The sequence below is a fragment of the Ricinus communis genome, chromosome 5 (genome assembly GCF_019578655.1).
Source record: "Ricinus communis isolate WT05 ecotype wild-type chromosome 5, ASM1957865v1, whole genome shotgun sequence".
NCBI lineage: Eukaryota > Viridiplantae > Streptophyta > Magnoliopsida > Malpighiales > Euphorbiaceae > Ricinus > Ricinus communis.
This window is the reverse complement of record NC_063260.1, coordinates 9687593-9709470: the sequence shown is the minus strand read 5'-3', so window position 1 is coordinate 9709470 and position 21878 is coordinate 9687593. Positions and strand designations below refer to the sequence as shown.

Genomic DNA, 21878 nt, shown 5'->3' with positions numbered 1-21878 from the left:
TAAGTAAAAAGCTAAACTAAACACTAATGGAAATTAGTCTGATATATTTAATCCAACGGTCATTGTAATTAAATAGAAAGATATAAAAATAATATAAAAAGTAAAAGCTTCCTCAAAATTCAGAAATTCTTCAAGTTATGAAGATTATTGATCATCACTCTCCACTTCTCAAAAAGCTTCTTAAATCTCTAAAGAGTAATGCAAAAACTAACTAAAATATTTGTAGAAGATGAACTGTAGAGAATTGCAGATAGAAAAATGATAGACAGGTGGCAGACTCCCTTCTTATTTAACTGATCTCCACTACTTGTATAGATTCCTTTTACAAAGTCCTTCTCTAATCACAACACCTCTATAGTTATCTTCTTAACTATCTTAAATAAAATAAACAACTTAAAAATAGTTATTTATTCATAATTACGTAATAATTAATTAATTTTCACTTGTGGACCTTTATATATTTGGCTAGGCTTGACAATTAGTAGTCCACACATTGTTATTCTGAGTCTCAGTAGCAATAGTCCAATTTAAGCCCATTTATGAATATTTAGTTTATAATTTTCCTTTTTGGCTTATTAATATCTAAAATTAGACAATAAAACTAAAATGGAGTAGTGAGCACATATTTTCACATACTTTGTATATAAAACATATTAATAAATTACTAAAACACCTTAAATATATATACATAATATGAACCTATCGAATACCCCCACACTTAAATATTTACTTTTCCTCAAGTAAATAAAAACTTAAAAATATAACCTTTGCAAAAATAATGAAGAACATTCATACTCAGCTTAAAAATATTATTTAAAAGGATCTCACTAATACAGAAATTATGTCAATCCAAGGAAACTTAAATTATAAAAAATTTCTTAAAAATATATAAACTCAATCATAATTAGTCAAAAGATTCAAGCATCCATTATCTAAATATGTTTCACAACAAACAGCCTAACTCATTAATAACAAATACAACTATGATGCACAATCCAAATTATAATGACCTTATTTAAAAAGGCAAATCTTCGTTAACAAATAAGAGATCAATAGATATTTTTTTTATTTGCTTTTCAAGCCCTTCTCTTTTCTTTTATGGTTCTTTTCATAATTTTACCCCTTAGATTTTCATCTAGATACTTGGGGATTATTTTCTTTCTTGAGATGTCAAGCCTTTTTATGGAAATACAAACATGGATAATAAATGCACCTGGTTACTCAACAAAACATACATTAAGATGTTTTGCATACTTATAATTTTAATTGCCTTTTTACACTAAAATCAACATTGGTCATGAACATTCCTGGTTACTAAGAAACCAAAATAAGCAGAGTAGATGATAAAACTTAGAGCTTTAACTTACTCATATCATATCTCACAAACTTAGGCCAGCCAATATAATAACAAGGAAATAATAACCTAAATCATATACTTCTAATTATACACATCTCAAATTTGCAAAACTACATATCATGTCCATATACAAAAGATAAACACTTGATTATTTAAGTGCAAATAACTCATGAGTTCATATTTATACATATTTAAAAATTAATTCAAGAACTCAAGAATCAACATAATAGTATTCTTTCATCGATTCTTAATATAGAATAATAATAAAAAGCCGAGTAGACAAATTTAAGATTTTATAAAAATTAATCAAAAGTTACTAAATACATGACATTTCTAAATAAAAGAATAATTCTAATTCTCTTTCCCCACACTTATTTTTAAAACTGCCTCAATGTCTTAAGCATATAGGAATAAACAAATAATGGAGAAAAAGTAGAATACTTTCTTGATAATTTGTAATGCCTCTAGTTTGTTATATTTATTCAAGTAATTATCATCTCATAGTCACCTTAAATAATCTTAAAGAACCATAATTGATAAGAAAAATATTAGTTAAAATAAAATAACAAAATTAAAACATAATCATAAAGTTATGATTACAAAAAACAAAAGCATAAATAAAATTTTAAATGGCTAAAACACATAGAAATCATAAGGTAGCTAGAAGCAAAAAAAAAATTCCTAAGGTAACTAGATATGGAAGTCCTTGAAACAGAAAAATAAAAATCTAATATAACAACTAGAATCAATGATACGGTGGGGATGATAGTGGTGATGGAGAATCAAAGTCAACCGATTTGAAGTAGCAATCGAGCTTATATGCTTGTCGGCGTTGGCTCCTTTCCATATTAGCCAAGTAAAAATCAAACGTGTTAAGCCTTTGGTTAAGGTTGGTGTTTATTGTTTGCAATTGGTTTAATACTTGGTACCAACCTTGACTACCTCATTCTTGCCATATACTTCCTTCATGATCCAATTCCTCTTCCTTTTCCTCTCTTGGTGCTGGTCCCTAGGAACACTAGTATTACCTCCCCCACTTGATCTTGACTTAAAAGAGATAGGTCCACCACAATAATTAAGTAAATTAGCTCTCACCAAAGCATTAACATTAAAATTCCTCAAAGATAGTAGTTCTTCAAATGTGGAATGCTTCAGATCAAAGGCACAAAGATGAATAGCTAGACCCGTAAAGATAATATCATAAACCAATACAATTTTTAGATCTAGCCGGTGTCTTAAATAAGCTTTGTATAATGAAATATGCCGAGAAAATAGATTTATGGTTGCCTAAGCACCATTAAAAATTTAGCCCTTGTTTTGTCACCTTGCTTATCTCTTTCCTACCAAATATGCCTCCACACATAAACTTTGAAATAAGCAAATAACAATGATCATTAAAGATATTAATTAGCATGTTCTTCATATCATGTTTATCTTGACCTGTGAGTTTCTTCAAGAACTTGCCAATTTCAAACTTATGATGTTGCTTACAAATACCTCCCCTTTTCAACCTAAAAGCTTGCATAATAGTATCACAAGTAATAGTATAATTATGCCCAAATAATGTAACTGTAATCTCCTTGTCATTGGAAGGATTATATTGTAGAGTTGTGAAAAACTCTAGATTCAATTCACTATTTGATGGTGTGCTCTAAAAGCAAAATCCTTCCAACCTAATATATCTAAAAGGATCATCATTCTTTTAAAAATATTCAACTTAATAAGCGTGCAGACATCCAAGAACTTATATGGAACTTGCTCTCTTGTTGCAAGCCTTAAAAATCTATTATCCTCCTCATGTGTGTAGATGTCAAATGGGGCTTCATAGGTTGCCATTAAGTTTGGTTCTTCTTCATTGGTGCTTAAGGCTACCTCATTGCCTTTGCCTTTCCTTGCTCTTGTGTTTAGAGCCTATTTTTTTCTTTTTGAGATGTATAGAAGGTTTAGTGTTGATTATGAATAAAAAACCTTTTAGAACATGAGAAAAAAGAGTAGATTTATGAAGAGAGAGAAAGTAAAACGAGGAGAGAGAAAGCTTGAGTTTTATATTAATGGAGAAGAGTGATGTGAGAGAGAAAAATAAATATATTTATAAGAGATGATTATGGTTTAGGGGTTGAGTGTTTTAGTTAAAATAAATGACTTATTCAACCATTTATTATGTATTAAATTGAATTTCTTTTTCTATTTTTTATCCATAAATTAATTTAATAAAATAAAAATAAATAATAATTATTTGGCTTGCATCAGCATTATCCACGCCTGGTGGCTCCTTATGAGGCAGCATCTGCTACCTGGCTCGCTAATTTCTCCACATTCGTTGCTCGTCCTGCTATGGAGGCTCCGCACCTCGCCGCCAGCATCTTCAATTCTCATCGTGTCGCGCCTGTCTAGCTCGCGGGAGCTGTTGCGCCTCGTGTTGGTGGGTCGAGTGACCCGTGCCTCGTAGAGGATGCACACCCTCCTACTTCCTGCGTCTGGCCTAGTCGAGGAGGCTTTCGCAGCTCAGGGCTCCTACTGCTGCTAGCTACTAGCTGCTATTACTCTCCTACGAGCTTATGATATTTTTGCCATGCCTCTACTATAGGCCCGTGTAAAATTTTCACTACCGCAACGTAGCTCGCTCCAAACAAATATTTTCTAAGTAATTCACAAGTGAATTTTAACTAACTTATATATTTGCAAAGATCCTCAATGAATGTTAATTATGTAATTAAGTGCCATAAATTTTAAGAATATAAATTAAATAACTTTAACTAAAGGAATAGGTAAATTGAATTAAAAATTAAACTTTATTATATAACTTAAACAAAAATAAAAAAAATTTAAAAATCTAAATCCTAACTAAGATGACTAAAATTAAAAAATAATTCCTACGAAAGACAAGCAAACTAATAAGAAATTACTAAGTCCTAAACTAGTTATATTTCCTTGGACGTCATCTTCCTCTCTTTATTGTTGGTGGCGTGTCATCCTTCCTTGGGTGTTCTCGACCTTTTTTGGGTGTGATTGGTTTGGATATGGCATACTCATACTTCCTTGGATGCCCATGATCCCTTTTTGGGTAGATAGTTATATAATACTCACTTCCATACTCACTTTCATTGTTCTTTTCTGAATCTTCTCCTCCCGAAGATATTTCATTTCAAAAGTGAGTGGCCTCTCCATTGATCTTGGGTAAGCTTTACGATAGGCAAAAAAGGTAGTGATCTCTTCGGACTTAAGGTTGTAGTCCATTCTAAGCCTTTTTCTTGGGCGTTAATTTTTGAGAAATTCAGGTGGAGGGAATAGTGTAGGTGTGGTCCTTCTAGCTCTTTCCTCATGCCATGAAATTCTTTTTAAACTAGATAGAATTGATGGTGAAAAGAAGGGTGTAGGTGCTCTCCTTCTGATTTTCCAGATTTCTTAGAGACGAGTTTTGAGCTTAGTGGCTTGGATTTTAGTATAAAGTGATTTGGTGATGGAGAGTTTACCTCCTCCTTGACACTTCTTTGCCTAGAGTTCATGATTATTAAGGGATATGAGAAATTTTTTTAAGTAGCTATTAGAGAGGAAGGTCTATATATAAAGCTTTTCTTAATCTTAGTTTGTTTAGGAGTTGATTATTTCTAGTCTTAGAATTAAAATCCTTATTTCTTTCTTAATTGCTTGTTCTTATCCTATAATGAAACATATATCCTGGTTCTAAATAAATTTATATGTCTATATGCCATATAATTAATAATTAAGAAGCATATGTTAAGAATAAATAATATCCATATGATACACAAAATCTAATTAACATTTGAAGCACAATATTGACTAGTAAATTTAGTGTTACTACATGAAGTTTCTCTTTTGTACTTGATAATCCATTTAGGTACTAGGATGCTTGAATCTCTTGTAATTTCCTAAAAATAAAAATAAAAATATTTTTAATTAAAATTTAAAATATAGAATAGTAAAAACACTAAAGAGATAATATACATGTGCTAAATTTATTGTCTATAGCTAAACATTATCGAGTTGAGCTCAAGTTGGTAGTGCATCAATGCACTCCACTTCATGTCCATAAGTCATTCCTTCATACTATGGCATTAAATGATGGTTCAATTACTTTGAATTGCTCATGCGTCTTATTGTTGCGTAATTTCACTGCATCATGGCGGAATACTGTTACTACTTTAAAAGGGCCATTCCATCTTGATCTAAACTTTCCTGAAAAAATTTAAAACACGAGTTAAATAATAGAACTTTCATTTTATGGACAAAATACTTATGAAGTAAATTCTTATCGTGTTGCCTCTTGGTCCTTTCTTTGTATAGTTTGGCATTCTTATATGCCTCACTACGCATTTTTATCAACTCGTTTAAGTGCAATAGGCACTCTTCATTATCTTGGTTAAGTCCATATTGAGCTCTTTAATAGCCCAATAGGCTTTATGTTCTAATTCGACCAACAAATGACAAGCCTTGCAATAAACTAATCTATAAGGACTCATTCCAATCGATGTCTTATAAGCCGTGCGATATGCCTAAAGGGCATTGTTCAAGTGTACAATCTAGTTTTTTCTAGATGGCCATACTGATTTCTCTAGTACTGACTTAATTTGCCTATTGCTAACTTCCACTTGTCCTGATGTTTACGGGTGATAGGGAGTTGCAACTCTATCCGTTACTTCATATTTCTTAAGTAAAGCACTAAATTTCTTGTTGTAAAAATGAGTTCTTCCATCGCTAATGATTGCTCTAGGTGTTCCAAACCTGCTAAAAATATTTTTCTTTACAAATTTTTATACAATATTAACATCATTAGTTCGGGTAGCAATTGCTTCTACTCATTTAAACACATAATCAACAGCAACAAGTCGATACTCATAATCATGAGAAGGTAAAAAAGGTTCCATAAAATCAATATTCTACACATCAAACAATTCAGCCACATGATTAAAATTTTAAGGATTTCATTCTTTTTTACTAATATTTCCACTTTGGAATTTATCATATTTAGCACAAAATACATGAGCATCTTTAAATAACAAAGGCTAAAAGAAACCTAATTGAAGAACTTTGTAGGCTGTTTTCTTACCACCAAAACGACCTCCATAATGCATCTCATGGCAAAAAGTAAGAATGCTTTGTTATTCATCCTCAGGAACACATCTTCTAATCATTTGATCCGAACAATGTTTAAATAAATAGGGGTCATCCAATAATAATGCCTATAGACAAATAAAAAATATATTTTTTTTTTTACCATGTTAAATCAGGTCTCATGATACCACAAGCCAAGTAATTTACAATATTAGCATACTATGGCTCATGATTCACAGCAAATAATTGTTCATCATGAAATATCTCATTAATTACTTTTTTAGAATCAAGATTATCAAAATCGAAAATCAACCTATAAAGGTTATCAATAACCACATTTTCACTGCCCTTTTTATCTTTTATTTTTATATCAAATTCTTACAATAAGAGCACTCACCTAATAAGCTGTGAGTTAGCATTAGGCTTAGTTGAAAGTATCTCAAAACTGCATGATCTGAATGCACAATAACTTTAGATCCCACCAAGTAATGTCTAAATTTGTCTAATGAAAACACACCAACTAGAAATTCTTTTTTAGTTATTGAATAGTTTATTTGGGCATCATTAAGAGTTTTGCTAGCATAATATATGACATGTAAAGTCTTATTAACTTTTTGGCCCAAAACTGCTCCTATAGCATAATCAGACGCATCACACATTATTTCAAAGGGAAGGGACCAATCAGGTGCCATAATCATAGGTGCACTAGTCAACTTTTCTTTTAAAGTATTAAAAGTAGACATACATGTATCATCAAAAATAAAGTTAATATTCTTAGTGAGCAACTTAATTAAAAAGCGAGCAATTTTAGAAAATTCTTTAATAAAATACCTATAAAATCCTACATGACCAAAAAAATTTTTAATGTCTTTTACTGAAGTAGGTGGGGGCAATTCAACAATTAAATCAATCTTTGCCTTGTCATCTTCGATACTTTACTAGAAACTACATGCCCTAGCATAATACCATATTTAACCACAAAATGGCTCTTTTCCAGCTCAAAATTAAATTACACTAAATGCATCTTTTAAGCACACGAGTTAAATTACTAAGACATGCATCAAATGAGGAGCCAAAAAGTGAAAAATCATCCATAAATACCTCGATGCAGTCTTCTAACATATCAAAGAAAATAGAAAGCATACATTTGTGAAATATTACAAGTGCGTTGCAAAGTCCAAATGACATCCTTCTAAATATAAAAGTTCCAAAAGGACATGTAAAAGTTTTCTTCTCTTGATCTTCAGGTGTAATGGGTACCTGATAATGTCCTGCTAAAAGCTCTAAAATTTGATCAATAAAAGGAAAGGAAAAATGGTCTTTTTTTGTTGCAGCGTTTAGCTTCCTATAATCAATACAGATTCTCCATTCTGTAGTAATTCTTGTGGGAACTAACTTCCCCTTTTCATTCTTAACGACTATAATACCTGACTTCTTAAGCATTACATGTACAAGGCTTATCCAATTACTATATGCTATTGGGTATATAATACCCTCTTCCAATAGTTTTTGGACTTTCTTTTCACCACCTCTTTTATATTAGGATTAAGCCTTCTTTGGGTATCTCTAACAGCCTTGGCATTATCTTTTAAGATTATTTTATGCATACACACAGTTGAACTAATACACTTAATGCAAAAAATTTCCACCTAATGGCTTTCTTAAGTCTCTTTAATGCTTTAATAGTTGCCCTCTTATTCTGAAGAGAAAAGATCAGAAGCTACAATTACTGGATATGTATTCCCTTCTCCTGAAAAAATATATTTAAATATTTTAGGTAAATTCTTAAGCTCAAATTTAGGTGGTTCATTAATAATGTCTATTTCATCTTTAATCGGAGAATTAAAAATTCTATGGTACTTTCATTAAGTGACATTGGAATAGCTTCATTTAACTTATCATGAAAGACTAAGACTTCCTTATCTAAATTTTCTTCTATTTTTTTCAAAATGTTAATGCAATCTCTAACTTACCATCCATATCCTGTAAATATGTTTCATAAATAAAATAATCCAAATAATTACATATGAACTTTCATCAATTAAAGTGCTAGGAGATAGAGTTAGAGAATCAAATACTTTAAATTCTACAGTTTCTCTTAAGATTGTCATAGTCATCTTTCCATTATATACATCAATAACTATTTTGGTAGTTGCCATGAAAGGTCTACCGATGAGTATTGTTTGCTTTTTATCCCCTGCTGGTGTATTTTCTATGTCAAGAACTACAAAGTCAGCAAGGATTATTAGTTTACCTACATGAATCACCTCTTGGATACTTAATTGATCTATCAGCTAGTTGTAAAGACATGGTAGTTGGTTTCAATTCTTCTAAACCAAGTTGTGCATATATTGAAAATGGCATCAAGTTGATGCTTGCTCCCAAATTCAATATGGCTTTAACAACTTTTTTATCATATATTGTAATATCAATGGTAAAGCTCCCGAGATCTTTCATCTTTAGGGGTAATTGTTGTTAGAGAACGACATTTGCTGTTTCAGAGACTATAACTTTCTCATTATTTACATATCTCTTTTTGCTGTAATTAAGCTCCTTGAAGAACTTTGCATAAGCAGGCATACTTCTAATAACATCCAACAAAGGTAAATTAATATTAACTTTAGAAAGTATATCAAAAATTTCAGAAAATTGCTTATCCTATTTGCTTTCTTTCAATTTGTTAGGGAATGGAATAGGGTGCTTATAAAGCTCAGCTGCCTTATGGAACTCAGATCTTGAAAACGCCTTCTTATTTTTTTTTTGGCACAAGATTGGGTTCTACTCTTCTTTCTTTTTGTACACATCTTTCAATTATTTCCACATCAACGAATCCATCTTCTTTTGATGTACCTGCATAAAAAGAATCTTTCTCAATTAAGATTTCAATATTATTATCAAATAACTCACCATCCTTAAGAATGGTGGTGGCTTTGGCTTGCTCAGGTTGACTTGATAATTTTTCTTTCTTGTTTTCTTGTACAACTTCAGCAATTTGCCTAATTTAAGTCTCCAATCGCTTCATTGAAGCTTCAATTGAATTAATTTTCTTTTCATTCATCTCCATCCTATCATTGATAGCTGTCATAAAAGTTTAGAGTGTTTTCTACAAGCTTGGTTTCCTTTGAGGAGCTTGTCCTTGATTTTGGAATGGAGGGTTTTGATTTCTTAGGTATTGAGGCTCTTGGTTTTGATATTGGGTATCCATGGTGTGAAAATTACAATAAAAGTGATCTCATGCTTTATAAAAGGCATTAGCAGTCCAAGCACCGTTATTTTGACAATTTAAGTCCATTTATAAATATTTGGCTTATATTTTTTGTTTTTGGCTTATTGATACATGAAATTAGACAAAGTGAGGTAATAAATACATTTTTTCCATATTTTTTATATATAAAATATATCAATAAATCACTAGAACGTCTTAAATATATATACATAATATAAATCACTAAAACACTTTAAACAAGGAAGAAGCTTAAGGATATATGCTATAATATTTTAAAGTATTATCTCATTAAAGAATTGAGTATCAAAGAAGACCCTCCTGGCAGTCGAGTTATTTTTCTTTTCATCCACAATACAAATTTGCAGGTTTTCCAAATTAATCACCACTTATACATCAATGGCACAATATCACGAGTTAATTTTATTCACTATAATCCATTAAAGAAATAGTCTAGTTAATATTTTTTAATTGTAAGAATCTAAAGGTCTTGAATTCAAATAATTTTGTCAGCACAATCAATATTGGATAAATTATATTCTTAACGGTTTATTTTTATTTGCTTCTTAGTATCTTAATGTCACATCCCGTTGAAAGGAATTATGCATCACTGTTTTTTTTTATGCTGAGATTTACTAAGTGCTGCTTTATAAAGAATGCAAAATCTCAGGAAATTATTTAATATTCTTTCCAAATTAATGTGTCCCCTTTATACTCTCAAAGCATTAATTAAATCTTCAGCTAAATTTATCTTTTTTCACAATTTGAGAATAAGAAAACAAAGAAGAGAGCTCATGGGCTGGGCCTGCTGCGTTCCATTTCAAACGCAGAACGGAAATGACATGACATAACAAATCGCATACTCCCCATTTCTTTTCTTTTCCTATTCTTTTAATATATTTATGTAGTTTTTATTTTTTTTATTAATTTATATTAATAAATTATATTTTTAGTTAAATTAAATAATAATTAATTTTTTATAATAATTAATTTAAAAATAATATATTAATTATATTTTAATATTATATTAATCAATAAATTAAATTTTTTATTTTAAAAGATATTTTTTAAATATTATATCTCTATAATAAATTAATATTTAGTCATATAATAATTTTCTAATTATAAATAATACTATTAATATAATTTTTATTATTTATAATTAAAAATTATTTTATAACTAAATATTAATTGATATAATATTAGAATTTAATGAATCAATATTTAAAATAATTTTTATATTAACACACCTAATATAATTTTAAAATATTTAAAAAATTAAGAGATTACAAATATTTAATATACTGTTATTTTAAAATTATTATTGATAATATTAAATTAAATATTTGTTAAATTTTAATTAATTAGTAAATACATAGATTAGTTTTGAATTTTCACATTCTTAATAAAATTAGCAGATTCTTTTAATAATATTATCTACATTGTTATTTTTATTAATAAACGTGAGAGTAGAAAATATTAATTGCGAAAAGGATATTTTATAGTAACCTTATTTAGATGATTATTTTTTGACAAAAGAAATTTATTAATCAGAAGTAAGAACTGAATACATAAAATGAAGGGAATTACAATCCCATTCAGTAAGAATTGACATAAAATCAGAAGCTGGAGCTAGAGGGTGAGCCATGGCGACGGTTGAAAACCGGAACTGGACCGGTGAACCCGAGCCATATAAAGACGGTTCGGTTTGACTTCAGGAATCATGAAAAACGCCCCCATAACCTGTCCCTTCTCTTCTCTAAACCGCGTCGGCTCTATTATATTATAAAATGAAAGAAGAGAAAGAAATAACAATAATAATGACAATAATTTTCCAGAGAAAATAATTGTTTTGGCTCCAGGTTTTTAACATTCTCGTGAGGAATACGAAACCAAACGAAATTCTTTCTTTCAATTAGTAGAATCTCATCGCCTTTTCGATATATATTTTTGTACCAGAAGCAACAAGTAAAATGCATTCATTTTCATTTTAATTTTCCATTTCTTTTTCTTATTTTATAAAAATCAACGCTTATCGAAATGGAAACATCTAAAGCTCGAGTTCATTCATTTGGCCAAACTGAGATCAACTGGGACAAGTACGTCTTTTCTTTTCTTGGTTTAGTTTTCGGTAACTGCTAATTTTCTTTTCAATCTTGATGATTCTTTTATCTGTTCAATTTTGTTGATTTGAATTCTTTTTTGTTAGAATTATGTACACCCAAGTTTTGGGTCATTGGGGTGATTTAAACAAATGATGTTTTTGCTTTCGAAACTGTAATGTATTGCAATGTAATAGGAAATGAGACTTCAAAAATTTAAATGAATCTTGATTAAGGTTTACAGTTGATGAGTAATTAATACCATTTGAAATTGTTAAATTATTCTTGATGAGTTATTTTAATTTGCTTGTATTTTGAATGCTTAATCATGTTCTTGAACTGAATTGGGATTTTAGATTCTTATGATGGATAATTATATTGGCTTTTCTTCCCAATTTTTTTGTTTTACTGTAAAATTTTAAATCTTCATGTTCACTTATTAATTAATTCCACCTGTCTTTTGCAGGCTCGATAAGACTAAGTTTTACATTGTAGGAGCAGGCATCTTTACAGGAATTACAGTGGCATTGTATCCAATGTCTGTTGTCAAAACCAGGCTTCAGGTTGCTACTAAGGATACTGTTGAGAAAAGCGCATTTTCTGTTGTCAGAGGACTATTGAGAACAGATGGAATTCCGGGTCTATACAAAGGGTTTGGTACTGTCATAACTGGTGCAATTCCTGCCAGGATTATTTTTCTTACTGCTTTGGAGACTACAAAGGTGGCTGCTTTCAAGATGGTTGAACCATTTAAATTGTCCGACCCTTCCCAAGCAGCTTTTGCAAATGGTATTGCTGGCATGACTGCTTCACTTTTTTCTCAAGCTGTATTTGTTCCAGTTGATGTGGTATGTCTTTTCATCTTCTCTTTTGTAGCATTCACCTCTTTGTAAATAAAGAAACAAGGCAATGTTTGTTTAGTTGATTGTATACTTGCTCCTGTTATTTAATTGTAGTAACTTGGTTGAATTGCAATGGTTCTGCTCAGGTTAGCCAAAAGTTGATGGTACAAGGATACTCTGGCCATGCCAAATATAATGGGGGTCTGGATGTTGCTCGTAAAATTATGAAGACTGATGGTATCAGGGGATTTTACAGGGGGTTTGGCCTATCTGTTATGACTTATTCCCCATCTAGTGCTGTGTGGTGGGCAAGTTACGGTTCAAGCCAACGAGTCATCTGGAAGTGAGACCATTGCTATACTCTAATATAAAATTCATTTTATTGAAGGGCTTGATTATCTTAGAAATCAGCTTTTAGTAAATACTACTTACTAATTTCAGTATGCTTGCTCTATACAAAACTCTGAGGTTTATTGGGGATGGGGATGGGGGTGGGGGATTTCAATTCCAGTGAAATTTTGGCATAAGTCATGAACTCATGGGTAGTTGACTTCAAAATTCAAATATATACAGTAACAAGTTCAGAATTCTGTTGTGGTCATACAAGTGAAGGATTTGAAAGGCTGGACTTGGAATGTGATTTATGTAACCAGTAGCCTCCACATATTGTGGTTACAACACATCTCCAATCCTAAGGCTGTTTGAGAATTCCAGTGATTATCAAGTCTATGGAATTCTTCTGCATCATATACATTTTCTACTTCCTTTTTTTTTTTTTTTTGTAGTCCAACTTCTCAGTAAGATAGTAATACACTGATTATTTTGGACAGGCTCTTAGGTCATGGTACTGATGTCGAGGCTGCCTCACCTAGCCAGTCGAGGATAATGTTAGTTCAGGCTAGTGGAGGAATTATTGCAGGAGCCACCGCATCCTGCATTACAACTCCATTGGATACTATCAAGACTCGATTACAGGTGCTACTAGAACTACGTGGCATCAAACAATTTTTTACTTTTGATGATATGTTTTAGTGTTCCCTGAATTTGTATTACTCTTTTCATCTTGTGCATCATGTTTTAGGTCGGTCTAGACTCTAGAGTTTAATGCGGCTGAATTTTGAATAGCCACTACATCATAATTATTAGTATCTGAACATACATATGCACTGTGCATACACGTACATTGACAAATTCTCTTGCTCTTATGTGTACTTTGTTAGGTATGTGATCCTTGTTTTTCTTGCTCTTCCTGGTATGTTTAGCACCTTCAGCAATAATTGAATAATTCTTTGGGATAAATCTATCCATCTGTTTTTTCATTGTGCATTGCTGAGACTTATTGTTGCTTTTACCTTTGGATTCACATCCTGTTGAGGCACCATTTATCTTTTTTCTGACATTTACATAGTTTCATTCTAAATGCGAAACTTTGAAAAAGTAGTATTCGAAAAAACCTATAAGTCATAGAAATGTTCCTCCAATAACCTGAAAAGGCAGCTTCTTTATTGATATGGTCAATCATCCTGCTACTTGTGTTTCTTTGGAACAATTAATTTGAATTGTAGCTCAATAACTGCAAATGAAGTATGTGAGGCCTAAAAATTCTTGATGCTGGGGTGAATAATTTGGGTTCCAGCTTATATTTTTCAATTGCTTTAGTATTATGTGGTCATACTTTGTTTACTCAAGCAATTATGATCCGTTTTTTTCTTTACGTCTTTATTATTTCATATGCGTGCATGCACGCGCACAAAAAGAAAATGTGAGGATGAGCCTTGGTGCAATGTTAGGATTACTTCATTATGGCTTGAAATGGCTTCAAACCATTGGAACAGCCTCTTTGTAAATGCTAGGAAAATTGTTGTGCACTTAATCTCTCCACTCCGGAATTTGCAATGGAGGTCTTACACATAGAGAAACCTTTACTAGCATCGTAATTGTTCCTCTTAATAAGTTTTGTCAACTCTATAGGTGATGGGACAAGAAAGGAAAAGCTCTGCAAGACAAGTTGTTAAAAACTTGATCAAGGATGATGGTTGGACAGGTTTATATAGAGGGTTTGGTCCTAGATTTTTCAGCATGTCAGCTTGGGGAACCTCAATGATATTAGCTTATGAATATTTGAGTAAGTTTATTTTCCCGTCTTTACAATTTTATTGATAAACCTCAACTTCAGTCTTCAGGCAGTCTCTGTTTTCATTTTGGGAATCTATTGAATGCAGTCTGTTCTGTATGTGCCATATTGGTTTAATTGTTTAACTATATATGTGATCTTCTGCTGCTTGGATACTGAACTTCAGAACTGGGAGGTCTGCATTTGTTATTTGCTCCTTGTTGGAGTGCTAAACAACTTCTTGGTGTTGTTTTAGGCTATCTTAAAAGAAGTTGTACGTTCGAATGCATACACCATTGAATGTAAACTTACACATGCTCTGCTCTTTTCTTCTTCATTTAATGTCCTACTTTGTATTTGATTTTAATGTTTTTGGGTGTTTATTTTTTTGTTGGCATGAATTGGTTTGTGTTATTGTTCTGTATCAAGCTCAGTCTAAGAACAATTTTATCTTTCTTTCAGAGCGATTGTGTGCAAAAGAGACATAGAAGTGATCCTGTTACTACTACTCCGAAACCATTTATTCTTGCCATATGAATGGCAAATACTTATGTTTGAAGCTGACTATGTTCAACTTGCCCTAGAAGAGGGCTGTATTCGAACAGATACGTCCGAGAAGTTTCCTGTACTCTTATCATTGAATTAGAACTGCAGAAATTGAAGGTTGATATTATTAACTGAGAAACCAACCTAACAGTTAGAAATCTGGATTAGTCAACAGATGGGCTCTTTTGAATTGGCCATATTCTTTGAAGTTTCAAGCACAGATTATTTTTCGTTTGTTATCTTTTAGGATAAATTTTGAATCAATTAGGGGCTGTTCCTGTTGTATCTGTTTTCATTTGGCATAGCAATTGTATCCTTGTAGTAAAGATTTTGGCGTAGATATGATTACTTTATAGTATTTGTCCTGTTTCGGTTATACATCTGTATATTGCAGAAATAATACTATTCCTAAACTTGGTCATTTTGCAGAAAAAATACTATGCCTGAACAATCTTTTGTTGTACATTTGGTTATTGTTTGGAGATCCTTTTGGCTCTCTAGTTTACAAGTCACAGATTATTAACTATGGATAATGCAATCAGTGATGAACTGGCGAAATACCAGTCTATTTACTGCATCAAGCCACATGATTCTTAATTATTAGAGCTGCAGAAGCCTCAGTTTTCCTGAAGGTTCTGATTTCAGCAGTATTCATGTTCATTCATCTCAATCATGATATGGATATAATACGAACTTTGAGTCGAAGCTCCAAAAATTGATAGTGCAATATATGGCTATGTTGCAACATTTCTCATGCCAAGAATATGCTGGATTATTGTACACTAGGTGCTTCATGAATTCAATGTTAGTAAAATTCTTCTATGCTAATGCCTCTATAATGAGAAATGAGGTATGCTTGTATCAAGAACAAGCAGCTTGATTATTCCTTTCCACAGGATGAACATGCTGGTAGTTTCATCTTCTGATTGGCTTTTCTAGCACAGCAGAAAGGAAGAGCTCACCTTCCAGTTTATCTGTCTTTGGTACCACTCTCCACAGTAGCTTCTTATATCCTAGCCCAGCAAACTCATCGAGATACCGCGGCAAATCTTCTTTCTTACAGAAGAATCGATCCACCCAAAGGATTCCCCTGGGTCGGAGAACTCGATCCCAATCAAACAGCACGAACTGGAGGAGTTCCATGCTAATCCACCCATCCAAAAATAGAGTAGAATGAACAATATCGAGTGTGTTATCAAAAAATGGCAATCTTGATCCAATTGACAGGTAGAGAGGCAAAAGACCTCTTAGTGCAATAACTTCGTTAAAAGGGGCACCTAAATTCAAGGTTGCTGAAGCAATAGTTACATTTCTTTCCTTCATAAGTGCAGCAAATGTGCCTGTTGTAGGGCTAAAATCAAGTCCAACTCGAATCTCTCCTGGCTTCAATCCCAATACTTCTTCAATGGTGAATTCAGCTGAAACAGCCTCATTTTCCCATCCTCGTTTTGAAAGATTGAAACAATCTGAACATTTGAAGAAACCTCTTCTATTAACTGTTTCATTAGAAAAAAGACATGAGTACTCTTTACATTTATAATGGCTCCACAAGATGTTATCACTGCTAGGTTGACTCCAAAGAGAAGAGTTCACAGGAAGCGGTTTGCTGTATTTTGGAGGTGGTCTTGATAGGCATCTCCTTCTTGGCAATGGATCACACCCAGCAGCAATAAGCTTTTGAGCCAAATCCCAATCATCTGGGCACATCCCATACATTTTGTAACTCATGAAACGGTCTACATTTGTTGGCATGTTAGCACAAGATAATCCAATAGAAGGACTAATTGCCTCTACTCCAAGAAAGATTTTCTTCCCATCTTGCCTATTAGGTTTTGATGAAATATAGTCGTGAAGCTCTCTTGCATTGAAGTTCTTCACACTCGTCGATCTTTCTTGGTCTTCTTCACTTTCCTCAGGTTCACTTGAGTCTTCATCAACTTTGCTCATTTCATTATCACTTGCAGGAGCATTGCTGGATATTCTTGATAAACCATCAGCAAGTTTGTCCAAGGATAAGGCTATCTGAAGAACTTGATCAGAAAACCTTGCTAGTGTTTTTGAATCTGAACTTTCATTATGCAGTTGCTGTAGCAAAACCCCAAGTTGGGTCTGCAAATTGGTGACTTGGCTGTGAAGTGAATAAGGCAAATAAATCAGGTCATTGGAGATGCTGGTGGTCTTGGTTGGGAAGATGAAAGGAGGATAAGAGGTATAGGAACTGAAAGTGACAATTATGAGGAGGCTAATGAGCAATAGAGTGCATAGCATTGTTAGAAAGCTTCTTGAAATGCATCTTGAAGACCTTGAGGTGTTGTGCCTCTGCATTTTCTTGAGATGGGTTCAGCCACTAAATCTTTCTTCGAGTAGCTACTGATTTGCATTCAATTTCTGAGCCATTTTTGGCTTCCCGGTTGATCCTGATCAGATCTTCCTGATAGTCTATATTTATTTATTCATGTTTCATTTTTCCCTAGATTCTTGATTTTATAGTTTAATATTTATTTTGCCTTGAAGATGCAGAATAGTCTTAGGGGCAAGTTCTCTAATATTGGTCAACTTTAAACTAATATTTCATGGCTTCACAATAAAGCAACAATGCAGCTAGCAGTCTGTCATTTCCCCTTTTCCCTGAGATTTTACCAGTCCGAGGTAGACCAAGGGCACAAGCTCCATCGCACTTGAAATGTTCTTTGTTTCGTTATCCATCTTCCACCAAGTAACAATTAACCAAAATTTACACCTGCATTCTAAAAGGATGTCTATGAAATTCCATAAGAGCAAAGCAGGACAAATTAAATAAAGAATTTAAACAATAAATCGATGCTGAACAAAAACTACAGGATTGTTATAACATTAACAATCCAAAATTTACACCATTAGGTGCCACCTGTCTTGGGCTACTCATAATAGTGCAGAAGGTTCACTAATATCTATGATAACAATCATGAGAGAAAAGAAAGAAGAAAAAATAACTGTTTCCATGTGGTGATAATCTTTTGCATACCAACAGAAACCAAACGCAACTAATTTCATATTTCCAATTTTCCATGCCAACATTGGTAAGAGATCCCATAATCTTGGAAACTGAATGCAGCTTTTGGTGCACTGTCATGCTAGTTTAATTTTCATCTTCAGATTTATTTCCATCTTCAGCTTCACCATTATCATCATCGTACTTGTCGTCATCATCACCATCTTCATCTTCTTCTATTTCTTCTTCTGCTTCATCACCATGATCATCCTCATGATTTTTATGCCTATTATCTTCATGATTGTGTCCTCTGCTTTTTGCAGCATATTCTTCAAGTGATGCAGAGGGAAACAAATCCCCAACCTTATTTCCTTCATTAGATGCAACTTTCTCAGAACTCTTTGGTGTACCTTTGTTCATCTGATGCATTAAACAGGAAAACAGTGTTATGTAATTGAAAGGCCACAGAATAGGAAAAGCAGAAATCATAATGGATCTAAGACTTCCAGGTCTACATCAGCAAAAGGAGACCTGTCCTAGTATATGATTAAATGATAATGTGTTCCCCAGGCAAATTTCAATAATCATGAAAGTTACCTGAAGCACACAAATAAGTTGAAATCTGTAGTAAGATCATTGTTTGCATAGTCGACATAGAAAAGGTTCAGTTGGTATTATTGTTTCATCAATTAATTATAGACATCTATCCATTCATCTCTGCGACTTCGGACATTTTAAACCACCTTAAATTTGTCAATCAAGCCTGACATTCTATATCAAAAATTCAATATGCACTCTATTTCCAGATAGTAATTACATTTTTTTATGTTGCTTTTGAATTAAGAGATTTCAAGTGGAAGAAAATTTGAGTCTGTTAGATTAAATCATTTGCATGAAGTTCCGAGTTCATAGATTCATGAATGGAAATTAGATGAATAACATGGATGTGAATTTAGTTGAAGGCAGAACAAATCACCCTTTGTCCTTCAATTAAGCCTAAGCCTTTTCTTTTTCTTTTTTAATATATAGGAAGAAATCTAATCCATCTAGACCCAACACTGAAGGTTTTCTCCTTGTGCATCATCGTTCATGCAATCAGAAAATGAGGTTTCACGTCAGTAATGTATAACAAGTGTCGCATCTCCACGTATCACATGATTCTTCCCCGCCCAAAAATATATTATTACCGAGTAGGTAAAAGCACAATAAGAGCCTACATCTATTTGCCTGTTTGATTTGAGGGGAAGAACCTACAGGTTTATAACAAGTCCGACTAAAAGAAAAGAAAAAACGAAAAAGTTATCTAAGTCGTCCAAGCCCACGTAAGAGGCGGTAATTTACCAAAAAGAGTTTAAAAAAAATAATTAGTACTATCCTATAGAAAATCTGACTTCAGATGACTTCTTTCTAATCCATGAAATTCACAGGAGCCACAGAAGATTTGACTCATTAAACACACAAAGTAAAAGCTATATAATCATTAACATATGATCATTATTGTAAAGAGCTTACAGCACGTAGGAGACTCCTCCTGTCCCTCTCTCTAGCATTTTTTATGGCCTGCAACAAATCCATGATAACTCATTAATGTCCAACTTAAAAGCAATCTGAAAGTTCAACTATACATGTAAATTGATGCATACTTGCAGTCATACAAAGAAAAATCATTTGACAGCATCATCATAACAACTGCTACATGACATCATTTCGGACAAAGGGAAACTAAAAAGACCTACCTCCTCGAGCATCTTTTGCTCAGCTTCTATTTCAGCAGAGTCTCTATGAATAGAAAAACAGAAAACATTTAAACTCCCATGCTTTGCAGACTATAGAAAAAGTCATGAAAATAAGCAACATCCAAAAGTTGCAAAATTTTTTAACTTAACCTTCCAATTATGTTAGCCACGCGGCAACGACACTTTGCACACACTTTTTGCTCTTTAGCACAAGCTAAATCAAATAGTCCAATAGCCAATATTAATAGCAAAAAATAAACAGAAAATTAAAAAGAAAATTACTAACTGAAAAAATATCAAGCAGTTAAAAGCAAAGACAGAAACTAACCAGTACACAAATTATGGTAAGCCTGACGAACAGTGCGTTTCGAGCATTGTTGACTGTAAAGGAATTAGCAAATTCAAATATAAAACAATCAAATTCCTCTTTCAGCTACCAATCAATCAAACAAAATTCTTTTCTTGCTCATTCTTTAACTTCTAAAGAAAGCAAGAAACACACTTCCAAAATGATACTAAAAAAAAAAGAGAACAAAGTGTTAAAAAAATTCAAAATTAAAACATCCAATTTCCACTTAAATTACCCATCAATTATCATATTGAAATAAACCTTTTTTATTTGCTATTTCTTTTAAAAGGAAAGAGGAAAAGTTTTCCAAAATGATTAAGAAAAGAAAAGAAAGTTAACAAATTCAGAATCACAACACTCAAATTCTACTCCAAATCACCTATCAAATTGAAACAATACCCTTTTCTTGGACATTCTTTAACTTCCAAAATAAAGTATTAACATTCACAATCAAACCACTCAAGTTCCACTTAGAACACCCATCAATTACCAGATTCAAACAAAATCCATTTGTTGCACATTCTTTAACTTCCAAAAAGCCCAGTAAAACCTCTTTCAAAACAAATAAAAAATTACCATTTAGCAGGCTCAGAAAGAGGCTTGTACTTGCCATAACGGCGTTTCCAATCAATCTGTTCTTTACAACGAGGGCAAACTCCAGTGATCTCCGATAAAGGTCTCAGCTTTCCACCAACTTCCTACTTTTGAATCCGTTTTAATTTTAGTTAGTATAAAAAGATCTTGCTTATTTCTTGTTTGATTATTATTAGTATTGTTTTGTTAAATTTTCAAGCTCTATAAGAGGAAAAGAAAAGTGATCCTTTCTAGAGTGATTACCGTTTCGTTGATTTTGTGGCCGGCGTTTGGCTGCCATGCAAAGCGGTTTTGGTGCTTTGGTGGACCTTGCCTCTTGCTCATTTTCTCTTCTTCTTCTTCTTCTTCTTCTTCTTCGATTCTGAAGATTTTAATTTGAATTCGGTTCTAAAAATCCCTTAAACCCTAAAAGTTTTATGATTGTTTGTCAAGTTACAATTAAGTACCATATTACTACTTTATATTTCAGATACACTCTCTTTTATTATATCGTTTCTTCTTATAATTGAATTATATTTCCATTCTTTTTTTCCTTTTCCTAAAGGAAAGAAACTGGTATTAAACTGGCCAAATAGCCTAAAAGTACAAAACATTGCGGATACAAAACACAACTAAGCTTAGCTAAAAATAGAAAAGAGCTTACAGCGGTAAAATATAATTCTCAAATGGATTTACATAAATAATTAATATTAATATCTATTATACAAACATGCATAAACTTTGACCTATAAAGAAATGAAATTTTCTAAAAGGCCTATGAAGTAATAAAATTTGAGCAATAGAACCCTTTTCTAAAGATGTCACCACTGTTACTGGTTCTCCAATAATAGTCTTAGCTGTCTTAATTTGGAGGAAATTAGGTGGATCTATTTCAGAAGCTCTCCACTAATGATGCGATCTCCTTCATCCGAAACTCAAGGACACCAAATTAAATATCGATTGAATGAAAGGATTTGCATATTTGCCATAAAT

The 21878-nt window shown here is 32.3% G+C and overlaps 3 protein-coding genes across 4 annotated transcripts; 1 reads left to right on the top strand and 2 right to left on the bottom strand.

Annotated features, from left to right (window-relative positions):
* Positions 1 to 11286: 11286 nt before the first annotated feature.
* Positions 11287 to 15719, top strand: LOC8260256 (solute carrier family 25 member 44). Of its 2 annotated transcripts, XM_015726490.3 has the most exons (6): positions 11298 to 11752; positions 12222 to 12603; positions 12744 to 12940; positions 13428 to 13572; positions 14569 to 14722; positions 15173 to 15719. In XM_015726490.3, the coding sequence occupies exons 1-6, from the start codon at positions 11694 to 11696 to the stop codon at positions 15196 to 15198; spliced, it is 963 nt and encodes a 320-aa protein (XP_015581976.1). In that variant the 5' UTR covers positions 11298 to 11693; the 3' UTR covers positions 15199 to 15719. The 2 variants fall into 2 exon arrangements, with proteins under 2 accessions (XP_015581977.1, XP_015581976.1); XM_015726491.3 differs by lacking the exon at positions 14569 to 14722 and having other exon boundaries at positions 11287 to 11752.
* Positions 15720 to 15991: 272 nt separating this feature from the next.
* Positions 15992 to 17942, bottom strand: LOC8260255 (probable methyltransferase At1g29790). The gene has a single exon (XM_048374359.1). The coding sequence runs from the start codon at positions 17579 to 17581 to the stop codon at positions 16172 to 16174; it is 1410 nt and encodes a 469-aa protein (XP_048230316.1). The 5' UTR covers positions 17582 to 17942; the 3' UTR covers positions 15992 to 16171.
* A 138-nt stretch (positions 17943 to 18080) lies between these two features.
* On the bottom strand, positions 18081 to 21421 carry LOC8260254 (FACT complex subunit POB3). Its single transcript, XM_002530951.4, has 7 exons — positions 21150 to 21421; positions 20889 to 21010; positions 20292 to 20344; positions 20114 to 20177; positions 19964 to 20006; positions 19740 to 19787; positions 18081 to 18647 (listed from the first exon to the last, which is right to left on the bottom strand). The coding sequence occupies exons 1-7, from the start codon at positions 21228 to 21230 to the stop codon at positions 18375 to 18377; spliced, it is 684 nt and encodes a 227-aa protein (XP_002530997.1). The 5' UTR covers positions 21231 to 21421; the 3' UTR covers positions 18081 to 18374.
* Between the last annotated feature and the right edge of the window lie 457 nt (positions 21422 to 21878).

What these genes read in the sequence shown, in the direction of transcription:
- LOC8260256 (XM_015726490.3), top strand. Translation starts at nt 11,694, where the DNA reads ATGGAAACATCTAAAGCTCGAGTTCATTCATTTGGCCAAACTGAGATC. An exon ending in TATTTGTTCCAGTTGATGTG is followed by an intron (nt 12,604 to 12,743) that starts GTATGTCTTTTC and finishes GGTTCTGCTCAG; the next exon opens with GTTAGCCAAAAGTTGATGGT. An exon ending in ATTAGCTTATGAATATTTGA is followed by an intron (nt 14,723 to 15,172) that starts GTAAGTTTATTT and finishes TCTTTCTTTCAG; the next exon opens with AGCGATTGTGTGCAAAAGAG.
- LOC8260255 (XM_048374359.1), bottom strand. Translation starts at nt 17,581, where the DNA reads ATGCAGAGGCACAACACCTCAAGGTCTTCAAGATGCATTTCAAGAAGC.
- LOC8260254 (XM_002530951.4), bottom strand. Translation starts at nt 21,230, where the DNA reads ATGAGCAAGAGGCAAGGTCCACCAAAGCACCAAAACCGCTTTGCATGG. An exon ending in GTGGCTAACATAATTGGAAG is followed by an intron (nt 20,007 to 20,113) that starts GTTAAGTTAAAA and finishes TTCTATTCATAG; the next exon opens with AGACTCTGCTGAAATAGAAG. An exon ending in AGCAAAAGATGCTCGAGGAG is followed by an intron (nt 19,788 to 19,963) that starts GTAGGTCTTTTT and finishes GATTTGTTGCAG; the next exon opens with GCCATAAAAAATGCTAGAGA.